Below are 21,386 nucleotides of genomic sequence, written 5' to 3' on the forward strand. Positions count from 1 at the left end.
TTACTAAAACAAGGCCAATAATTGTGATTTCTCACAGGTGAACGCAGGATTAGCAGCACATCTCTGGCCTGCAGGCCTTCTCTATGATTAATTCACTTAAAGCATTTAAAACAGTTTGTAGTGACCAAATAAAATACAGTGCTACTATTTTCTACATGTCACAAACAGCAACTTACATTGATCTCCATGTTTCCCAGCCCATCCCCCAAACCCTCTCTTTTCCCTCTGTCTCATCCCTCCTTCTGTACAGTATCTCTAGGTCCTCAAGGTGAATGAGGCGGGGCAGGAACCTGATCTCAGTGTTGCTGCAGAAACCACATCCTAAGTTTCTAAATCAGGCAACATCGTCCATAGATAGTATGAGACAGTTCTGCAGCTACTGCCAGATGTACAGATGCGCGCATGCACACAAACACGCACGCATATCGAGCCGTCCACGCTGAATGTAAATGTCCTCTATTGCTGAAGTCTCAGTATGCTAACGAGCTGTTAAAATGCCATGTCACTACACTAATGAATATACATCAGTGGCCTGGTGAGGGTGACCTGCGGGGATGGGACAGAGGTCACAAGAGGTGGGGTGGCAGAAATCAGGACCAGTGCTCCCATGAGACCTGAATGCACAGAACAAATTCACCAGAACACACACACACACACACACACACACACACACACACACACACACACACACACACACACACACACACACACACACACACACACACAGAGGGAAGCAACACAAGATGACTGAGCTGCCATTTCACCTATACCCACCCCACCCTTTCTCTCGCGCTCGCTCCTGATCCAGCTCTCGCACACCTGCACTGTTCTTCTTTATGTCTAAGAACGCACAAGACACAAAAACAAAAGGACAACGGCCAGCGTGGTGGTCCTTACCTCACCGTTCTCATCTGCGTCTCGTGTTCTGTCATCTTTTATCTTCCTCCTGCATTTTTGTGTAAGGAAAAGAATTGCCCGCAAGTCCGAATATTGCTGCTGGGACGCTTTAATACAGGTATGTCTCTATTTTCTATTAATTTCAAATGTTGTTTCATCAGTTGAAATGTCTTTTTCTGTCCTGACTGTGGTGAACCTAAATATTAACTATGTGAAGACTCATGAATACACAATGGTAAATATTTATTATATTGTCTACTGGATACAGTCTTGGTCATTTAATAATATGTAAAATCATAACTAGCAAAGGGAACTTCCTCTGAAGGAACAAACCTTTGGAGGTTGATATATATGCTAAGCTGTATATTGTCTAAACATTTAGGTGAATTTGACACCTTTTATACATATTGTTACATATTACATATTACCTTCTGTTTTGGAATAGAGTCATACATGTTGATTAAGTGTCTTGCATCAAATTAGCTCTTTTTTCTAAATGTTGTAGAATCTGTCATAGGACATGGACAGCTGAACATTTTATCATGTATTTTGAGCAATGCTGTTTAGAATACACGATAATATCACCAGTGTCAGAGCTCTGTAATATTGTAGATATAGTGTTTGGAAGAACTCCTGATTCCTTTGGGTATCCCTTTAATTCTGCTTGCTCCTGCAACTCTTAGTAACAGTGGTGTATCTTTTCAGACAAAATTGGTGTATGATCCTGAAAATGCAGACATAAAATGAGATCAGTATCTGTGTGTGATCCCATCTGCTGATTCAGCCTCAGATACTCAATCCTCGCGATGTCTGCAGAATAGAATATAACGTACCAAAACAGTTTTGCATTTGGGAGCCAACTTTTGGCAAATTAACTTCCCCTCACTTAGTTTGTTTGCCTTTGTTAAACATCACCTTGGCACATGATTTTCACCTTTGGCAGCTCATTGTGGAACAGCAGAGGTCCACGCATGACGCTTCAACCTCCCACCTCACCAAACACCTCCATGTCAGCAGTTTGGCAGAAAGAGAGAGAGAGAGAGAGCAGCTTTCACATCCTGTTTTCAAGTGTTTTTGCCAGGCCAGCAGAAACAAGAGAAGTCATTTCTCACTGATGGTACAGCATCTATAAGCACATTACTGCTATCTGATCAATAACAAATATGGAAACTCTCCTTTGTGTGTATCCGTGTTGATATTGCTTGTTTGGATGGTTCTACGGAAAGTTTGCAACAGTCTTCTATTTTATGGAAGTATAATGTTCGCTTTATTGCACGTGCTGTGATGTTTTTAGGGCTGAGCAATCTTTTTTCTTCATCTCACCAGTTTCTGTCGTCACTCTTCTAATAATGACTGGGAACCGCCGAGTTGAACCAAGCACCTCAGCTACCCCTACCCATCTGCCAAATGCAACTACCACGCCAGACCAAAAATCTGGAGGCCACAGTCTTAATAAGTTCATGAGTGAACTTCACAGCATCCACAGTGAGTTTGAGAAATGACTTAATGATAAAATGTATGAATTAACATTTGTAACCAGGAAAATTAGGAAAAAGGATTATAAAAATTATGAATGTGAGCAAGTTACATTTTTTTCTAGCTGCTACGGGGATTTGGTAAAGTATATGAAGAAATTAAGAAACTTGTGCACTATTAAGAAATTTGAACATCTCACATTTCCTATTAGTATTATCGGTGTTTTCCCAGTCAGCTGGAGGACTGGGATCGGATAGCTGCAATGATTCAGTCAGATATTATCCCCTAACAGCAAACAGTAATGCAAGTGATATAATTTCAATAAATATTTTTGAAGGCCAAAGCACAGAACAACATCTAAAATGCCATATTTGACACATTTGCTTTTATGGAGCAAATATCCCACATTAAACATATAGACATATTTTAAATGATATAGATTTAATTTTAAAATACCCTCCCTGGTAGTAGTGCATTACAAGTTTGTGTGACAATCATAGTTGGAAATCATTCTTTTTATCAGAATCAGAATGGGTTTATTGCCAGATGTTGAGGTTTACAACATTAGGAAATTGCTGCGGTGCTTCAGTGCAGACAATAAGAATTAAAGTGCTATGTAGAAAGAAAGATATATGCATGAGATATACATGAGATATATACATGAGAATAAGAATTATGAGTGCTACGTAGAAAGATATATACATGAGTGCAGGTGGTGATCAGTGCCAAACATATATACATGAGAATAAGAATTATGAGTGCTACGTAGAAAGATATATACATGAGTGCAGGTGGTGATCAGTGCCAGACATGAAATGATGCAGTGACACAGCGTAGGGTCATGTGTTAGTGGCGGGGACAGTCATGTGGTTATTGTTCATGTGTCCAACAGCAGAGGGGAAGAAACTGTTCTTGTGGCGAGAGGTTCTGGTGCGAATGGACCGGAGCCTCCTGCCTGAGGGGAGCAGGTCAAACAGACTGTGTCCAGGGTGAGAAGGGTCAGCTGAGATCCGGGCTGCACGCCGCAGAGTCCTGGAGGTGTACAGGTCCTGCAAAGATGGGAGTCTGCAGCCAATCACCTTCTCAGCAGAGCGCACAACACGCTGCAGTCTCTGTTTGTCCCTGATAGTGGCTCCAGCGTACCACACGGTGATGGAGGAGGTGAGGATGGACTCGATGATTGCAGTGTAGAATTGCATCATCGTCCGTGTTGGCAGGTTGAATTTCTTCAGCTGCCTCAGGAAGTACATCCTCTGCTGGGCTTTCTTGATGACGGAGGTGATGGTGGGCTCCCACTTCAGGTCCTGGGTGATGGTGGTACCCAGGAAGCGGAATGAGTCCACAGAGGTGATGGGGGTGTCAGTCAGGATGATGGGGGGGAGTGGGGCTGTGTGCTTCCTGAAGTCCACAATAATCTCCACTGTCTTCTGGGCATTCAGCACCAGGTTGTTGTGGCTGCACCAAGACACCAGACGTTCAACCTCCCTCCTGTAGGCAGACTCATCCCCGTCAGAGATGAGCCCAATGACGGTGGTGTCATCTGCGAACTTGATTAGCTTGACAGACTGGTGGGTGGAGGTGCAGCAGTTGGTGTACAGGGAGAAGAGCAGAGGAGAAAGAACACAGCCCTGAGGGGAGCCGGTGCTGATGGTCCGGGAGTCCGAGACATTCTTCCCCAGCCTCACGTGCTGCTTCCTGTCCGTCAGGAAGTCAGTGATCCACCGGCAGATGGGATCAGGCACATTCATCTGGGAAAGCTTGCCTCGGAGATGGTCTGGAAGGATGGTGTTGAAGGCAGAGCTGAAGTCCACAAACAGGATCCTGGCGTAGGTTCCTGGGGAGTCCAGATGCTGCAGGATGAAGTGTAGGGCCATGTTGATGGCGTCGTCTACAGACCTGTTGGCTCTATATGCAAACTGCAGGAGGTCCAGGAGGGGGGCCGTGAGGGTCTTGAGATGGGAGAGAACTAGGCGCTCAAATGACTTCATGACCACAGATGTCAGAGCCACGGGTCTGTAGTCATTTAGTCCAGTGATCCTAGGTTTCTTGGGGACAGGGATTATGGTGGAGGACTTGAAGCAGGCAGGCACATGACATGCCTGCAGTGAGGAGTTGAAGATGCCAGAAAACACTGGGGCCAGCTCGTTTGCACAGTGTCTGAGGGTGGCAGGAGACACACCGTCTGGGCCGGGAGCTTTCCGAGCATTCAGACTCCTAAACTGCTTCCTCACATCTGCTTCATGAATATGAAGAGTTGTGGTCGGAGGAGGTGGTGTGAAATCCTCTTTTGTGTGGGGTGAGGGGGCGGGTGTTGCAGGTGAACAGTTTGAAGGTGGTGATGGCTCTATGGAGGGGGGAGAGGTGGGGGAATGAGTGTCCAAAGTGCCTCTATTGTTGGGGTCGTTGGAGGTGTGAAGGCTGCCTGATGGCTCGTCAAAACGACAGTAGAAGTCGTTAAGGGTGTTGGCTAAGAGCAAGTCGTCAGTGGAGTGGGGGGTTTTAGACTTGTAGTTTGTAATATTCCTAAAACCTTTCCACACAGAGGCCGAGTCATTCTCTGAGATCTGCTGCTGCATCTTCTCAGAGTGCTGATGTTTGGCAATGTCCACTTCCTTAGTGAACCTGTACTTGGCCTCTCTGTAGCAGTCCCTGTCTCCGCTTCTGAACGCCTTACTCTTTTCCAGCCACAGCTTTTTGAGTTTAGGGGTAAACCAGGGTTTGTCATTGTTATAACTCACCCTGGTGCGTGATGGCACAATGCTGTCCTCACAGAAGTGGATATAGGAGGTGACAGTGTCCGTAAACTCGTCCAAGCTGTTAGAAGCGGCCTTATATTTTTGTTGTTGTACTTCAGATTAAGTAAGTCAAATGTATTTATATAGCACTGTTTACAGATATATGTTGCATTATGCTACAACAATTAAGAGACAATACCAATAGACAACAACATTAAAACAGAATAAAAACTTAAAAAGAAGAAGAATGTCAACTGAACGCCCAATTTAACAGTATTCTTTTCAAAAAAAGATTTCACAGAGATAAACTGTTCCAGAGCCTTGGTGCCACAGACTGAAAGACTCTGCCCCCCCTATTCTTCAGTCTTGTATGAGGGACAAATAATAGATTTTGAGATATGTAGTCTGGAGCTTTTCCATTTAGTGCTCTGTAGGGAAGTGTGAGAATTTTAAAACAAATTCTAAAATCAACTGGGAGCCAATGTAAAGAGGATAAAACAAGGGTGATGTAAGATCACTTGCCAGAGTGCATTAGGAGTCTAGCTGCAGCGTTTTGTATTGCTTGGAGGCGTGACAGAAATGATTGATCTAAGCCAGTAAATAAGGCATTAGAATAATGTAGGCGCAATGACACAAACACATGAACAATTTTCTCTAGTTCAGAGAAGATTATAGCTTGCAATTTAGAAATGTTCCTTAAATGAAAGAAACTAACTTGAGTTATACATGCGTACCGCTTGGACAGCCATATGCATGCACATTTTTTGGAAAATTTAAAATTGCATGCCAAATGACAAAAATGTAATCTTGGAGATGGTGATGTCCCTTGAAACGACACTTCAGAACAAGCACTTGAACTATGCTGTGATAATACCATGACATGACAGATGACAACACCTTGCAATATGTTTTAATCTGGATTAACATAACTCCAAATTATGGTCTAAAATTTCCATGGATTGTGCCCTCATAGATAACACTGTAGAGCTGTACAGTTGATTTACAATAAATGCAAAATTCCATAAAGACTTGAATTATCAGCTATTCAACAAATAATACAGGAACATTAGGGTTCATTGCACTATTTCCCAGTGTTCACTTTATGTACTCTTAATTCAGACAATGTAGAAATTTGTTTTATTTCATTTTGCCTTAAAACGATTTTAAGAGAAAACAACAAGAACTAAATTTTTTGTCAAACATTTATGTATGATTAATCTCTGTGCTTTGTGGATTTGCAGTGCCATCATGGGCTGTCGCTGCCCTTTGTATTGTGAGCCTGTGTATGGTGCTGTCCTGCGCTGTGTGCGTATGGAAGAAGTTCCTAAAAAAGGGGGACAAGGGCAAAGAAAAGGACAAGAAAAAGGGGAAAGAGAAGAGTAAGGGAGGTTGTGACACTGAAATGGATGGAGGTTACAATGAGGTAAGCTGTAAAAACACACAGTCTGTCTCCCCCCCCTCTCCCGCCTGCAGACGCATTGTCCTTGCAATGTATCACAGTCCTGACATCCGGGTCATCCAGGACTACTAAAACTGTCAGTGTGTGTTCAGACATATGGATGTTTTGTACTCCTTCATGTTGTAATAAGAGTTGAACTATGGTGTGAGATAACTTGTTCTGGACTTTAATCAAAGCTGTGTGTCACACATTGCTCATGTATCATCTATTTCTGTGTCTGGTTGTGTGAGGGTACACAACATACAGAAGGAACATCCTCACAAGTTGTAGCACAGATTACCTGATGTGATGCATGTCTGTCTGCATGCAGTCCCTGAAAGATGAATGTGACAAAGAAACAGAGCTGTCAGATAACGAGCCCGAGGAAGACGAGAAGCTGGGCAGACTACATTTCACATTAGACTACAATTTCACAGATAATACGGTGAGTCCCAGCTATTCACTATGATGCGTTTTGCCCACCATCTGCCAGCTCTCAAAATGTCACATTTGAATACTTTTCTTCTCCCTGTCAATTAGCCAGAGTCTCTTTTCTCCCCCTTACATTCCCCTGTTATCATGTTCCAGCTGGTGGTAGGCATCTTGCAGGCTGCAGAGCTACCTGCGATGGATGTGGGAGGAAGTTCTGACCCTTACGTTAAACTCTATCTGCTACCAGACAAAAAGAAAAAGTTTGAAACCAAAGTTCATAGAAAGACCTTAGAACCCAACTTCAATGAGACTTTCACATTTAAGGTAAATTGTAATACACCAACATAAATAAAGGTCATTTCCCCTGACTAGCAGCTCTGTTAATATATGTGCAAAATGACTGCCTTTAATCATGTTCTCTGCTCTGCAGGTACCATACACTGAGCTGGGCGGGAAGAGCCTTGTGATGACTGTGTATGACTTTGACCGTTTCTCAAAACATGATGCTATTGGCGCTGTGAAGATACCCATGAGCAGTGTGGACTTCAGCCAGTCTCTGCAAGAGTGGAGGGACCTGCAGAAGGCAGAGAAGGAGGAGGTAGGAGAATATTATGACAGGGGGAGGGTGAAGAAGGGAGGAGCACAGAAGATGAATGCGTTTAGCTTTTTAAATACTACACAAAGCATTTCAGTCTTAGGAACTCCAGCTTCTTTTACTAATTAATAATTTATGCATTAAAATTTATTAAACATTCATCGAATGTGATACTCTTCTTTTTCACTACTCCTTGTGTGTATTAGAGTGAACGGCTTGGAGACATATGTTTGTCCTTGAGGTATGTCCCTACGGCAGGGAAGCTGACAGTGGTGATTTTGGAGGCCAAAAATCTGAAGAAAATGGATGTGGGTGGATTATCAGGTGAGTTAAGCAGCAAAAACTTTGAAATCATCTCAGATTTAAAGCCTTTGGCAATAATCTTTTTGACCTTTTTTTAGTACTGATAATTTTCATGATTCAGTGCAAACCAATTAATACAAAATCTAAACATCTAAACATATGTCTCTCTGTGTAATTGATGATTTCACCAGGTGCTCTCTTCAAACTCCAGATTTGGTAGTGCTGGCTCAGTTTTGGTCTTCTAAATGCCTTCAAAAAGAGGACAATTGATGTTGTGCTTCATTGATGGAGTTACTGCATCCATGCCAGGCCGTTGGTCTGCTCTGTGACATAAAAACTCCCTGTTCTCATTTCCAGACCCATATGTGAAGATCCACTTAATGCAGAATGGGAAAAGACTCAAGAAAAAGAAAACAACAATTAAGAAAAACACTTTGAACCCTTACTACAATGAATCCTTCAGCTTTGAAGTACCTTGTGAACAGATAGAGGTACACATTTTTAATTGCAAATACAAGCACACAAATACAATAATCAGCACTGATATTTGTGCATCTGTATTTTCATTTGTAGAAGGTGCAGGTAGCAGTGACCGTGCTCGACTATGACAAGATTGGGAAGAACGACGCTATTGGGAAGGTGTTGCTGGGCGGGAACAGCACTGGAACTGAGCAACGCCATTGGTCAGACATGCTGGCCAACCCCCGGCGGCCAATAGCCCAGTGGCATAGCCTTCAACCAGAAGATGAAGTCAATGCACTAATTTCCAACAAGAAATGAAAGCCTGGAGGGATATAAAACTCAGCATTTACCTCAAATACTTCTAATTTTTGTTCCTTTAGAATGTTAAGCAGCTTAACTGACTAATTCTACTCAATGATAACTTGCTTTAGCCATGACAATATCCAAGTCTTTAAAACAGGCTGCAAGCTTTTCATTCCCTCCTCCTGCTTCTGCCTTATCAAAGATGCATCACTATGTACAGTGTTATTAAAGCAAATTACATTTTTTTACTTGTAAGTGTCATCTGTTCTATGATGTCCACCAAGAAAATTACACTTACGCAATAGACAAGCCAAAGGGCTGAAAATAGGCACTTGTATGGCTGCTATTAAGTGCCTGATTCATTCTTTTGAAATTCATTTAGGTACGTTAAATTTCTATTGTATTCCACTGTAACATTTTACAAGAAAAATAATATCATTAAAGGTTAATATAGTGCACTGTGACTGAGGAGCCAAGAAAGAGAAGCCAAGATAATTTCTAGGCGGCACTTACAGACTTGTTCCTTTGCTCTAGCCAAAGTGGAGAGTGGGAACAGGCCCAAATCTCAACAGGAATATTTTATTTTTCCTGTCTTGACAGAATTTGAAAATAGGAATTTGTCACATTTGCCTTTCTTGTTTTGCCACAAAAGTAAACCATGGGCATTTCTAACAGGGACTAGTGATGAACACAGACTTTGTATAGCCATGCAGAATGCTAAAAGAAACTAAAGCAAATAAATTGTTTTAAGCTCGTAATTGCATAAGCCACAAAGTGGCAATTTCTGCAAAATAACACAAAAAAACCCCACTTCACTCTTTAATGACAGGACTTTATTTCTAAATTTTAACCGGTGGGAAACAGTATTTGTTAATCCTAATTGTGCATAAAATTGCATTAAACCATGACCCATCCTTTCTCATTTTGGGGATATAGGTGTACACACATTTTTTTTTCTTTGATTAAAAAATATATCTGTGAAGTGCAGATGGCCGCACGATATAGTGTAAAGTAATAATGTGCACATAGTGAGCGCTGTAGTGTTTTGTCCTCATGTACACATAGACAGACAAATAGGAATTCCATGAAAAAATTATGGAGGAAGTTCATTTTCATTGAGGAACAACAAGGGTGCATTATTATAAGTGTAGATAATAGCTATCCTAATATATGCAGCTTTAATTATTTTAATAAACTGGTCCTTTAAACAGCTCAGAGGGAAAGGCCTCTGTGTATGCTACAAAGCCTAAAGCCCCACAGAAAAATAATATTTTTTCTCAAATAATTAATTCATTGCCATGCTGCATTTTGCTGTGTTTAGAGAGGTTACATCCATTATAGTAAACAGGCATGTGAACAATAATGATACCATAATCGCTACTGCAGTTACTGACTTTAGGTGGGAAAGCTCAGGACAACCTCACAACAAATCTATTTTTGGTTTCAGTTTTTAGGGATCTGACTTTAAAAGTAATAATAAAAAAAATGTTCAGATTGCTTTGATAAGACTGCTTCTGTATAACAAAAGATTCAAGTGTAAAACTCTGAGTTCGACATCTCAGCTGCCTGAGGAGACCCTGACTTATCCTGTCTATGCAGAACTAACTGGATAATTAAGTTTTAGCATGTGCAAAACCCACAGGATGTTACCTGAAATTAATAAAACATTTAGTGTGTTATCAGTTCTGTTCCCTGTAGGAGATTTACACTAATGTTTGGTGATTTCATAGCTGTAATGAGTGATTTTGCAGCCAGTGCATTAAGAGCAAGTTTTGTTTGGATTCTGTAAGGCTATAGCTTATGAAGCAGTCCATCCAGTGCTAGTGGTGTGGCAGAGAGACCTGTAAGTGTGCCAGCGAAGCAAAACTTTCTATCCTGTCCCCAGCAGGGCTCCATCACTGCTGAATCCCCTCCTTCTAAATCCTTTCTCTCCTCATTTAACAGTCCTTTGGGGCTGCTACAACATGCATCAGCATGAAAAAAGCTGAAGTGTATTAAATTATTGTGAGAGATCCCATCTGGAGGTGCTGAGACTTGCGACGTCCTCCTTTTTGTCCTCACACTAACTCTGTAAACTGCAGATGTCGCTGTAGAGGCATTTTGATCAGAACTTAAAATCATGGACAGGCCTACCTTTGGCATTTTTCATGGAGTCAACTATGTAATGGTGACATGATATGTTTTTTTTTTTACAGGCAGCAAGCAACAAAGTGCTGAAAGATACAATTTAAAATAGGTTATTTGCTTAATTGTCTGCTATGTGTACAAACAACAATGGTCCATCCCATGTTAATGACTTAATAATATTTTTTTTCTTGAATGATTCACAGGTCCATGTTGAGAATGGAACAATGGCGCAGATTATGACTGTCACCCCACAGCAAGGCAGGCTGGGACTTTTTGTTTACATGTTCTGCTCTGGCTCCATCTGGGTCTTTATAGCTTCCTTCCACAGTCCAAAAACATGCATACTTACTAAATGTAGTAAAAAGATCACAGCTGACACCAGATGACACTGGCGAAGTGTGGTGGCAAGTGCTGTGCAATAACATAGCTTTGTCTGTGTTAAGTGTAGGTTGAAATAAAGTTAACGTGAAAGCACAGATTCTTTGTTATGTGTAGCAAGAGAAAGTTATTCCTGCACTAATAGTCCAGTAAGCAGTGCAGTAATATACACCAGTATTTACTGGTGTAACATCTTCCGGTGTGGCTGAATTAAAACAATTCCTCAAACAAGAGTGGAACAACACTTCTCAAAGTGATAAGAAAGACTCATTGCCAGTTACTGCAAACACCTGATTGCAATCCTTGCTGCCAAGGGTGGCACAACCAGTTGTTAGGTTTAAGGGGCAATTTATGCCTGTTAATAAATCAAATTATAATTTTTAAAAACTGCATTTAGCATTTAATTAGGTTATCTTTGTCTAATTTGTCTAATTGAAATTAGTTCAAATATCTTAAACATGCAAGAAACAAAAGAAAATGTTTTTTTTTATTTGTTTGTATTTATGTATTCATTTTATTATTATTATTATTATTTATTTTATTTTTTTTGCTTTGCTACCTTTACATATGGTAGCTTTAATGATTTTCACACATCTTTGCATCAGTGTTCGTATTCTTTTTTAGCTAGCTAACATACTTTTCTGTTAGCTAATGGACTAAGTTTACTTCAGGGCTGTCTTCCAGAAGGGCTTTTACTCCTGTTGTTTTCTTTTTCAAATATATGTTTGTTGTTTTTATGGTTTGTTTTGGCTAATAATGTCTATATAACCAACTTTTGTGAACTGGACTCTTAATTCGAAGCTCTCTAGTTCATTTCCCCCCTGCTTGTTTCTCTGTTTGTGTCTCTGACAAGGGTCCCACCCCACAAGTGATTTTACGGTACATTCAGGTGAAAACCTCTGTTATGGAGGGGCAGCTTTGTAGGCTCACACGGTGGCAAACGGTCAAGCCAACGTCAGCCTGCTGGCTGAAGATGCAGTGATAGAGAGCAAAGCAACAGGCTTACCTGCGCAACAGGTGTAGGCTACTCGTCAGCTGGTCAGGGGGGGGGGGGGCTGTCTCCACCAGGTACGTTTTAGAGGTACAACCAGGCATCGTACCGGCTCAACAAACACCCTGAACTCTTTCCTCTCGGGACAGTTGAGATGCACCGTTAACGTTTCGGCGAGACTTCCTTTCGGACTCTGAGATGAACTTAAAGTGGACAGTGAAACGATTTCTTCTTATGTCGTTTTCAGTCTCCCACTTGCTGTTACTTGAGGGTAAGTCAGACACATCCAGACTTCTGTAGATGTTAATATTATTGATATTATATGATGTATTACAAGTATGAGACAATATTTACATAAATAAGCCACAAAATCCTTGAGGTCTTACAAGTTATTTTCGACTCATCTCTCCTTTCTTTTATCAGTATTAGCACTGACAGATGGTAATACAATTTTACAACTGTCTGCTTAACACGATGTACACTTTGAGATGTATTTTGATTTTACACCTATAAGATACCTTTGACTGAGATGAGTAAGGCAGAAACCTTAATGCTGATTTTATAACTTTGCATTTAGGAGTTCAGAGTCGACTTTCAGTGGCAGAAGGAAGACCACAGAGGTAAATAAAAGAAAGAATACTAAACATGTTGCTGTCTACTAATAATATTAATACAGTATTAATACATTAGATGATACAAATGAAAAGTCATTTTTTTCATATGTCATTCTTACACATTGCTCTAGGGTGAACATGATAAATGCATTTACACTTCCTGTATGGTGTATATGACAGAGACAGTGTATGAGAGTGTGTGTCTGTGTGTGCCTGCACATGTGCGTGTGAGAGTTCAGTACAGAGAGGTTTCAAGTCTAAATTCAAGTGGTGTAAAGTGCACTTAAGTCTCCCCTCTGACTGTTTCTTCCCACTAATGTGCATGTTTGTGTGTGTGTGCAGAAGAGCTAATGCACTCCGGAGGAAACGGGATCTCCTCGGGGAGGAGGTTTGTACACTACACCTAAGAGAACCAGAGGAGGTCAGGGCACCCACATGCGCACAACACCCTAAGCGGCACAAAGCTGTCTTTGTAGAGAATGAGACACACTCACTAACTTGTACACTTTCTCCCACTCAACTTGACGCAACTGTTATCTTACAGGAGCAGTTAGAGCAGTGGTACAGAAACATCAGTGTCAGCGATATTGTTAAAGCTTAAGAGTTATTTAAGGAACTACTCTTAGCATCTGTTGTTTACTCTTTTCCAAGACGTACAGACCATTGCTGTCAGAGGGTACTCTGTCACGCAGTATTTTGCACAACTACACAGCCAGAGATTCCTCTTCAGGTAAATACTCCGCCTGTGAAGTGATTCCAAATGCATTCACGGAAACTTAACACTCTTTACCTGGGCAGGCTGGAATGATTACCCTTGATTTTGTCTTTCCCAGAATACTGCGGCTGCCTCAATGGCGGCTGGTGTCAGGAAGGTGGGGTGTGTGACTGTGCCCAGTTCCAGGCATTGGGAGACCGCTGCCAGATCAGTGAGTAATCCACCCATCTACATGTCTTCCTTCAGATTTGTCTTATAACCACACATTTTTGGTATGCAATAAACCAGCTGGCTAGCATCTTTGGTAACAATATCCTTTTTTAATAACATAACATAGTCAGTCTTCAAGAATTTGTGAATGTGCTCCACAATCATTCAACAAATGTTAATTAGCTGTACACACTCCAGCATTAATTATCAGATTTTCCCAGATCTCTTTCTCTCTGTCTCTCCTTTGTTGATACAAATCCACCAACCTCCATCTCTACTAAAACCACCCACCCATACACACACACGCACACAAAGACTTTACTCCCTAGAGGAGCTGATATAAAGTCACTTGAACTTAGGTAATAGGGTAAGGGCTGAGTGATGGAGTTTCTGGTTTCTATATTGTGAACAGGCTCCTTATACAGCATATCAGGAGATCTGAGGTCACAGTGATTGTAAAGACATTTTTCATTTCAATAAAAACTAATTTAGTGTTGACAAATGGTCGAAGGCAATGCAGTTCTTTAGAGACCACCTGTGACTCAGCTGAGACTTGAGGAGAAACCCTGAAATGGCACTGACAAGATAAAAAATATGAATTTTAAAAATAAAACACCACTACAGAAAGAAAATATGAAAGAATGTCATGAGTGCAGGTTTGTCATGAAGGTAATAAAAGCTTCACCCAAGAGAAATATCAAGCTCTCCCACCGTAACAGATTATAATAATTGAGGCAACTGAGCTATTCTTTGAAAAGTACTGAATAAAATTTGAAAATTATATTTTTTAAGCATTAATGTCTGAAATTGAAGATATGTAAAATGAGTCATTCATGTCAGAGTATTAAAATCAGAAGATGTGTTTGCTGTCAGCGCAACCCACCTCCTCAGATTTTTGGGAATGGCCCTCGGCAGCATCTTGGCATATCCTGCTATGGGGATTTCCTCTAACAAAGAGCTTTTAGAAAATTCAGAAGTTCATTTTCCTCTGATAAGTGCAATGAAATAGAACATGATGAAAGGCATAACGATGATAGGTCAGTTCATTTGTGTCACTATCATTACAAGAATCTTGTCTGACTGAAGTGCCCATTTTTCCTCTCAGTACCTAACCAGGGCCAGGATAGAGATGGGATCTGCAGGTCATGGGGTCAGCACCACTATGAAACATTTGATGGAATATATTTCTACTTCCCTGGAACCTGCTCTTACATTTTGGCCCAGGATTGTCACTCAACTACACCGCAGTACACAGTGTGGGTAAGGCTAGTAATCAGTCTTTACTCTATGTCTATATATTAGCTTCTTGCTACATTGCCATGTTTGCTGTTAAAACAAAGCAATACGGAAGTTTCTTAAATAAGCTAAACTGCAGTGGCATCTGACTGCTTGTACTGAATAAAATAACAGGAAATAGGAGATCTGTAAAGGCTATAAAACAGTCATGTGGCAAGGTCTTAAAGTGTCTGTGTTTAGCATACATTATTAACAACTATCTGCTGTCAGCACAACACCGATGTGGCATATTTCTTTGTGCCATTGTTTTCTAAAAACTCAACAAAAAAATTGCCTTACTAAGGACAAAAAAATGTTTTTAATTATGATTAACCTTTTCAAAAAAGGTGCCAAAGTCATTCTAATTATGTCTTTATCCTTGCAGCCATATATTATTAGATAATGATAGTCTGCAAAATTTGAGTTGTAGCTTTAATGAGCCCTTGTTCATAAATCGGTATGCTTTTCCCTCTGTGGCTCTTATTCCACTTCTATCATTTTCTGGTGTTTGTCAGGTTCACAACAGCAGAGTGTGTGAGGGGAGTGTGTATTTATGTCCGAGAGCTCTCAGTCTGTTCTTCCCAAACGAGGAGGAGATCCACATCTCGGGATATCGGGTCCACCAGGGAGGTCGCAGGTGCATATGAGTGTGTGCATGTATGTGTGTGTTTGTTAACTGCAGAGGTGTCAAAATAAAAACTAAAAAGGAAGAAAGAAAGAAAGCATTTGCTCGCCATCCCATCTAAACCTACTGTAAAATCGATAGAAGACTATGAGTAAGATTTTCAAAGACCTGACGTCATCCAATGATCTCATGATGTTTCTGTCTCTGTATAATGTCAGGTTAAGTTTACCACAGACCGTGGGCGGTGTCTTTATTGAACGACTGGCTGATTACCTGCTCGTGAAGAGCGTGTTTGGCTTCTCTTTGGCCTGGGATGGAGGCTCGGGCGTCTACCTGAAGATGAGCGAGGAGCACCAAGGCGCCCCTTGTGGCCTGTGTGGAAACTTCAACAATGTTGCTGGTGATGACCTCACCACTGCTCGCGGTAAGACCGGCCTGACTGGCGACTCATCCTCTTATCCCTTCTCTCAGCACCCACTCATCATAATTATTGTTATTATACACTCAACACTGATTCTGGCCAATTATAGTAGCAGTGGGACCTGGGGAGTCTAGAGTGGAAGGACAGGGGAGAACTGGTAGTTTTGATTTGAATAGCTGGAAGAAGCATGGACTTTCCTCATATGACCTAGTAACATGAACTACGGTGCCCCGCTTGTTTGGGAGGAGAGATGACCAGTAATGTGGAGATGAGCCCAAGGAAAGACAACAGACAAAAAGGAACCAACTACAGCGCATTTCTACACGCACATATTTCCTCTTAGTGCCTCTTATAATCAGCCCTCTTTTTTATGTCTCATGTTATTGTGTTTAATGAATTAAAGAAATAATTTAATGTATGTTTGAATGGAAAATCTACTCCATTTTTACTCTGTGTATGTGTTTTTATACATTTTTATCTTTTGTCTGTACCTACGTCATGCTGGGTATACCACATACAGCTGCACATATGTGTTTACTTTAGGTATTCGGACTGATGAACCTGCACTGTTTGCTAACAGCTGGGCAGTGGACCTTGCTCATGAACGAGCCTGTCCCTCAGTGGATCTTGACTTTAGTGGGCCCTGCCAGTCTGAGTCAGACATGGATGTAAGAACCACAGAAGCAATATTTCCACTTAATAACATGTGCAAAGACAAATCAGGCCCACCAAAGTGCACCATAATAAAACCTTTTTTAGCAGTGTTAATTTTTGTTTACTTCTGGTGGTATATTATGTTGCATATATTCATACCATACTTTATTTGTATGCAGGATGCTATAGAAAAATGCAGTGCGCTTCTCTTTTTCCCCTTTTTGTCCTGTCATGAAAACATCGATCCCAATCCCTTTGTTGCCAGTTGTGTCTCTGACCTTTGTGTGTAAGTAAAAGCAAGCACACTGTCGAGTAGATACATTCAACCTTTTGCTTGAGTTGAAACTTTTTGCATAGAAAGCAGTTCCCCGAAAACATTTGATGCATGTTTTCAGCTCTGATGATGAGGAAACTTTTTGTCGAGCCTTGGTGGAGTACACCCGAGCATGCTCCCATGTTGGATATCCCGTAAGAGAGTGGAGAGACAGCTTCCCTTCTTGCAGTAAGTAATGGCTGCTGCTCTACGATTTCAGCGGAAACATGAAAACTTGTATAATGTATTTAGTGCACACTTGTGTTCTACTTTTATTGTTAAGCCAGTTGTTTGTGTTTATGCTCAGATGACGGCTGTGAGGAGAGTTTTGTGTATAGAGACTGTATCAGCTGCTGTCCACCTACCTGTACATTTGAGAAAGAATGCCTGGGAACCAACCTGCATTGTCTGGATGGCTGCTACTGTCCTGATGGTATTCAAAGAACCCCCCCAAATTTTTTTAATGTCTCTGAAATTGTTGACTGATCTCAGATCCTTGCATGCAGGTCTCATCCTGCAGAATGGAACATGCATTGCTGCCTCTCAGTGTCCATGTGTTTATCATGGAACGTCATATGTACAAGGACAGGTGCTACAACAGGGATGCAGTGTCTGGTGAGTGTGGAAAACTGTTACTGTGTGAGAATATAGCACAGCCAACGTGTTGCTAACTGTTTCTGTTTTGTTTTTTCAGTGTGTGCATGGGTGGTGTGTGGAACTGCACTGAGAATAACTGCACAGGTGAGAATCCCATCGAAGACAGCCAAAGAAGAAATAATGCATCCAGATTTAAAAAACAAAAACACTCTTCTCTTTGTCTCTTCTTAGTTGAATGTTCAGTGGTTGGGGACGTGTTTGTGACGACGTTTGACGGAAGGATGTTTCTCCAGCCAGGGGCGTGTCAGTATGTCCTGGCAAAGAGCCGCAGCAGCAGCAGATTCACCATCACACTACAATATACTACTTGTGCAGAGGTAGCACACACAACTACTTTTGCACACACCTAACAAGCCTGCAGTGTTCCTTTAATCCAGATATAACTGCCCCTTCCGTATAAATGTGTGTCAACAGCAGCAGGTGTGTATTCAGTCAGTGACAGTAGTGCTGGATGAAGATGTAAGTCGCCAAATCACTTTGACAAGAGAGGGGGAGGTGATAATTGGTGTAAACCCAGCGCCTGCCCTGCCATATGTCGATGGTAGGAATCACACGATGCACACACACACACACACACACACACACACACACACACACACACACACACACACACACACACACACACAATATCAAATGGTACATGTAAATACATTGCTAGAAATAGTTAAAAAAAAACAACCAATTGATTCGATTTTAAAACTTCTTCCTGACATACAGATGCAGTCGAGGTGCGGAAGCTGACCTCTGTGTTCACACAGCTGAAGACTGGGATTGGTTTCAGGCTGCATTATGACGGTCGAGGCGGAAGGGTCTATGTGCAGCTTGACAGCCAGTGGCGCGGACAGACGCTGGGACTCTGTGGAACCTACAATGGAAATCTACGAGATGATTTCCTGTGAGCATGTACTTCCCACTTATACATCAGTGTTGAAAATGTGACTTTTGCTGAGAATATTTTTGTGGGGGGTAGGTCTCCAGCGGGTATGATAGAGGGCACTCCGCAGCTTCATGCCAGTGCTTGGAAGGTGTCATCTGCCTGTGTTGCTCCAGTTAATCTACCTATTACAGACCCATGTGAGATGAATCAGCACAACGGTAATAGTTTCAATTACTGTGGATTTGGTTATTATTCTTTCATTTTAGCCTTAATGAAAAAATATGAAGAAAGAAAAGGATTAAGGCAAAACTTTAGGGGTTTGAATCCCAGATTGTACTATGCATTCTAACATTACTGCTTTCTGGTTTGAATTATGAATTGCTCAAGTGTTAGCTGCAGGCAATCTATCTTGTCAAAGGAACTATGAGGATGTGTTAAGTTTCGTGTGGGCTTATGTGTCTTGTAGTATTCTACGCATCCCAGTGTGAGGTGCTTTTGGGCACTGTGTTTGCTCCGTGCCATGGCTACATCAGTCCAAACATCTACCAGCAGCAGTGCCGCTATCAGGCCTGCCGCTGTGGGAGCAGCTGTTTGTGCACTGCACTGGCTCATTACGCTTACCTTTGCTCCAAACATGGAGTCAACATTAATTTCAGATCACAAGTCTCTGAGTGTGGTAAGTTTCCATAGTCTGGATTTTTTTTAGACATTAATTTGTGCCTTTGTGATTTTTCTTCTTATTGATATGAGATTTAAGTGTACACTGCCCCAAAATGTAGGCATTGTAAAGGGATTGCAGAAGACTGTAATTTACCCCAGAAAAACAAATTTGTACTATTCTCTGTGTGTGATATACAGGAGTGGTGTGTCTTGGTGGAATGATGTACCACTCGTGCGTGTCGTCTTGTGGCCGGTCCTGTCGGGCAATGTCCAGCAATGAGACATGTACCCCTGATGATTGTGCCGAGGGATGCGGCTGTCCAGACGGCAGTTTTTATGATGATGTGCGCCAGCGCTGTGTGCAGCTGTAAGCCTTAAGCACCTCATACATCATCCTTACTTACTAATGGGTATCAGTTGCCATTTGGCCAGAAAGGACATACAATGGCACACAAAGCACTTAAACACAAAAAGCATCATCATTAAAAAATGTAATCAAAATATTCTCATGACTTTCTCCTCAGGTCGCAGTGTCACTGTTATTCCATGGGTGGGGTGTCACAACCAGGAGAGGTGACCTTCAGTGCCTCTGGGCCCTGGTGAGTCACAGCTGACCGTAAGCTGCACTGAAAATTGAAAACCCACTCTTCTTGCTCTTCAAACTGCACACAGTGCAACATACTGGCACACACCATGATCCATTTGAGAAAGCAGTTTAAGCTTGAGTGATTGTCAAATGAGATGTAGAGCACTTAAACTGACCTTGTGTTTGATAACATTATTCTCTTTCCCAAACACTCGCCCCTTTTTCTCTCCCTTCCTGTCTCCACCATCAGCCTGTGCAGAAATGGGAAGATGGAGTGTGTGCCAGAGGAAAAAGGTAACCTCTCTGCACTCCCCCCTCCTCCCTTCAGTTCCTGCTTTCATCCGTTCCAGTAACAAAGTGGCATTTCAGGCTATGTCCCTCTTGCTGAAATCAAGAGCCTTATGTCTGTAGCTGTGGCTTGTTTCCCATGACTTGATGTTGCAATTGGTGTTTATGGCAACTAGGGCATCGATTTTCTTGTGTGTGTGTGTGTGTGTGTGTGTGTGTGTGTGTGTGTGTGTGTGTGTGTGTGTGTGTGTGTGTGTGTGTGTGTGTGTGCGCGCGCGTGCATCAACATCATAGAGCCAGATAGTATAGAAGTCGGGGAGTGTGCAGAGGGGAAAGTGTACCACAGCTGCACTGAGCAGAGGGGAGGAGTGGCCTGTGCACCAACCTGCCGCAACCTGATGTTGAACCTGACGTGCCCACCCAGTACACCATGCATACCTGGCTGTGTCTGCCCTTCTGGGTAATACAAAGACTTAGTGACTATTTTCAAAATAACATGAGAATGTATAGGTATTTGTTCGTTTGTTTTTAGTGGCCTCCTACCTGTTAGTCAGTCACTTTTTTTTGTTAATTTTAATACTAATTGTAATCCCTGCTTTACCCGTGTTAGGATAGTTACATTGAAACACAAAAAGTGGTACCTTAACGTAGTTAAAACACCTTTCACCTACCCCAGGACCATTTGCCATTGGCATGGGTTGCACTCACCACTGTGGACTGTGTGAAAAGAAGCATCTTGCAGGCATCAGCATATATGTGTCTTAATTTCACTTACAAGATTTTTGCCGATATTCAGCAACCAGAGCACAAAGTACTCTGAAAGCTCATGTCCAGGGAAAGACTGGTTTTCAGTACTGTCACCATAATACTGGAAAAAAACCTTCAATGCAGCTTAAATTTAGGAACACTAATTCCTGTTAGAGTTTATATTTCTAATAATTGTGACTGTTTTAATTAGTGGGGAGATGACTGATTGTTTTGAGTTTGTGTTTGAACTGTTGAATCTTGTGTTTATGTATTTTCTCCACCATTTTTTCCAAAAAGAGATTTGATCTCCAGGCCTAAAAGCTAAAGTGTTAATTGCAACACAGAGACAAACACAGATATGGGGTTTGAGTGTTTAAGTGTTCGCATGCTTTGTACCACCTACTTTTGTTTTACCCATGAAGGCTGGTGCTGCACCAGGGGGAATGTTATTATCCAGAAAATTGCCCTTGTTCCTGGCTTGGACTTGAGTACCTGCCTGGAGAAACTGTGGAAACACCATGCTACAAATGGTAAACACCTTTCCTGCCTCTGTATTATTTACAAAGTAATAATGAGGTTCCTTATAAGGTTGTCAATCATCTCCAAA

General features: G+C 41.6%; 2 protein-coding genes and 1 long non-coding RNA gene across 3 annotated transcripts in view; 2 read left to right on the forward strand and 1 right to left on the reverse strand.

The window, feature by feature from the left end:
- Positions 1–743: 743 nt before the first annotated feature.
- On the forward strand, positions 744–8,885 carry syt1b (synaptotagmin Ib). The gene is made up of 9 exons (XM_026176040.2): positions 744–1,015; positions 2,224–2,382; positions 6,350–6,531; positions 6,878–6,991; positions 7,135–7,302; positions 7,409–7,576; positions 7,780–7,897; positions 8,234–8,367; positions 8,450–8,885. The coding sequence occupies exons 2-9, from the start codon at positions 2,247–2,249 to the stop codon at positions 8,654–8,656; spliced, it is 1,227 nt and encodes a 408-aa protein (XP_026031825.1). The 5' UTR covers positions 744–1,015; positions 2,224–2,246; the 3' UTR covers positions 8,657–8,885.
- On the reverse strand, positions 5,592–12,292 carry LOC113026846 (uncharacterized). The gene is made up of 4 exons (XR_013910617.1): positions 12,153–12,292; positions 7,506–7,552; positions 6,848–6,880; positions 5,592–6,432 (listed from the first exon to the last, which is right to left on the reverse strand). It is a non-coding gene; the product is annotated as an uncharacterized LOC113026846 (long non-coding RNA).
- otogl (otogelin-like) overlaps positions 11,161–21,386 on the forward strand; it is a 29,784-nt gene continuing 19,558 nt past the window's right edge. The window contains exons 1-24 of the mRNA XM_026176037.2: positions 11,161–12,408; positions 12,715–12,757; positions 13,094–13,139; positions 13,403–13,481; positions 13,585–13,677; positions 14,782–14,936; positions 15,467–15,588; positions 15,795–16,000; positions 16,541–16,665; positions 16,831–16,937; positions 17,047–17,153; positions 17,272–17,397; positions 17,471–17,579; positions 17,659–17,705; positions 17,793–17,938; positions 18,036–18,162; positions 18,339–18,516; positions 18,592–18,716; positions 18,965–19,174; positions 19,357–19,525; positions 19,683–19,757; positions 19,995–20,038; positions 20,327–20,492; positions 21,202–21,309. Coding sequence (XP_026031822.2) covers positions 12,336–12,408; positions 12,715–12,757; positions 13,094–13,139; positions 13,403–13,481; positions 13,585–13,677; positions 14,782–14,936; positions 15,467–15,588; positions 15,795–16,000; positions 16,541–16,665; positions 16,831–16,937; positions 17,047–17,153; positions 17,272–17,397; positions 17,471–17,579; positions 17,659–17,705; positions 17,793–17,938; positions 18,036–18,162; positions 18,339–18,516; positions 18,592–18,716; positions 18,965–19,174; positions 19,357–19,525; positions 19,683–19,757; positions 19,995–20,038; positions 20,327–20,492; positions 21,202–21,309 — 2,786 coding nt within the window. The 5' untranslated portion in view covers positions 11,161–12,335. The remainder of the gene's footprint in view (positions 12,409–12,714; positions 12,758–13,093; positions 13,140–13,402; positions 13,482–13,584; positions 13,678–14,781; positions 14,937–15,466; positions 15,589–15,794; positions 16,001–16,540; positions 16,666–16,830; positions 16,938–17,046; positions 17,154–17,271; positions 17,398–17,470; positions 17,580–17,658; positions 17,706–17,792; positions 17,939–18,035; positions 18,163–18,338; positions 18,517–18,591; positions 18,717–18,964; positions 19,175–19,356; positions 19,526–19,682; positions 19,758–19,994; positions 20,039–20,326; positions 20,493–21,201; positions 21,310–21,386) is intronic.

Source organism: Astatotilapia calliptera, chromosome 7, assembly GCF_964374335.1.
Source record: "Astatotilapia calliptera chromosome 7, fAstCal68.1, whole genome shotgun sequence".
NCBI lineage: Eukaryota > Metazoa > Chordata > Actinopteri > Cichliformes > Cichlidae > Astatotilapia > Astatotilapia calliptera.

Coding starts and splice junctions, on each gene's coding strand:
- syt1b (XM_026176040.2), top strand. CDS start 2,247: ATGACTGGGAACCGCCGAGTTGAACCAAGCACCTCAGCTACCCCTACC. Junction 2,383..6,349: donor TGAACTTCACAGCATCCACA/GTGAGTTTGAGA, acceptor GTGGATTTGCAG/TGCCATCATGGGCTGTCGCT. Junction 6,532..6,877: donor TGGATGGAGGTTACAATGAG/GTAAGCTGTAAA, acceptor GTCTGCATGCAG/TCCCTGAAAGATGAATGTGA.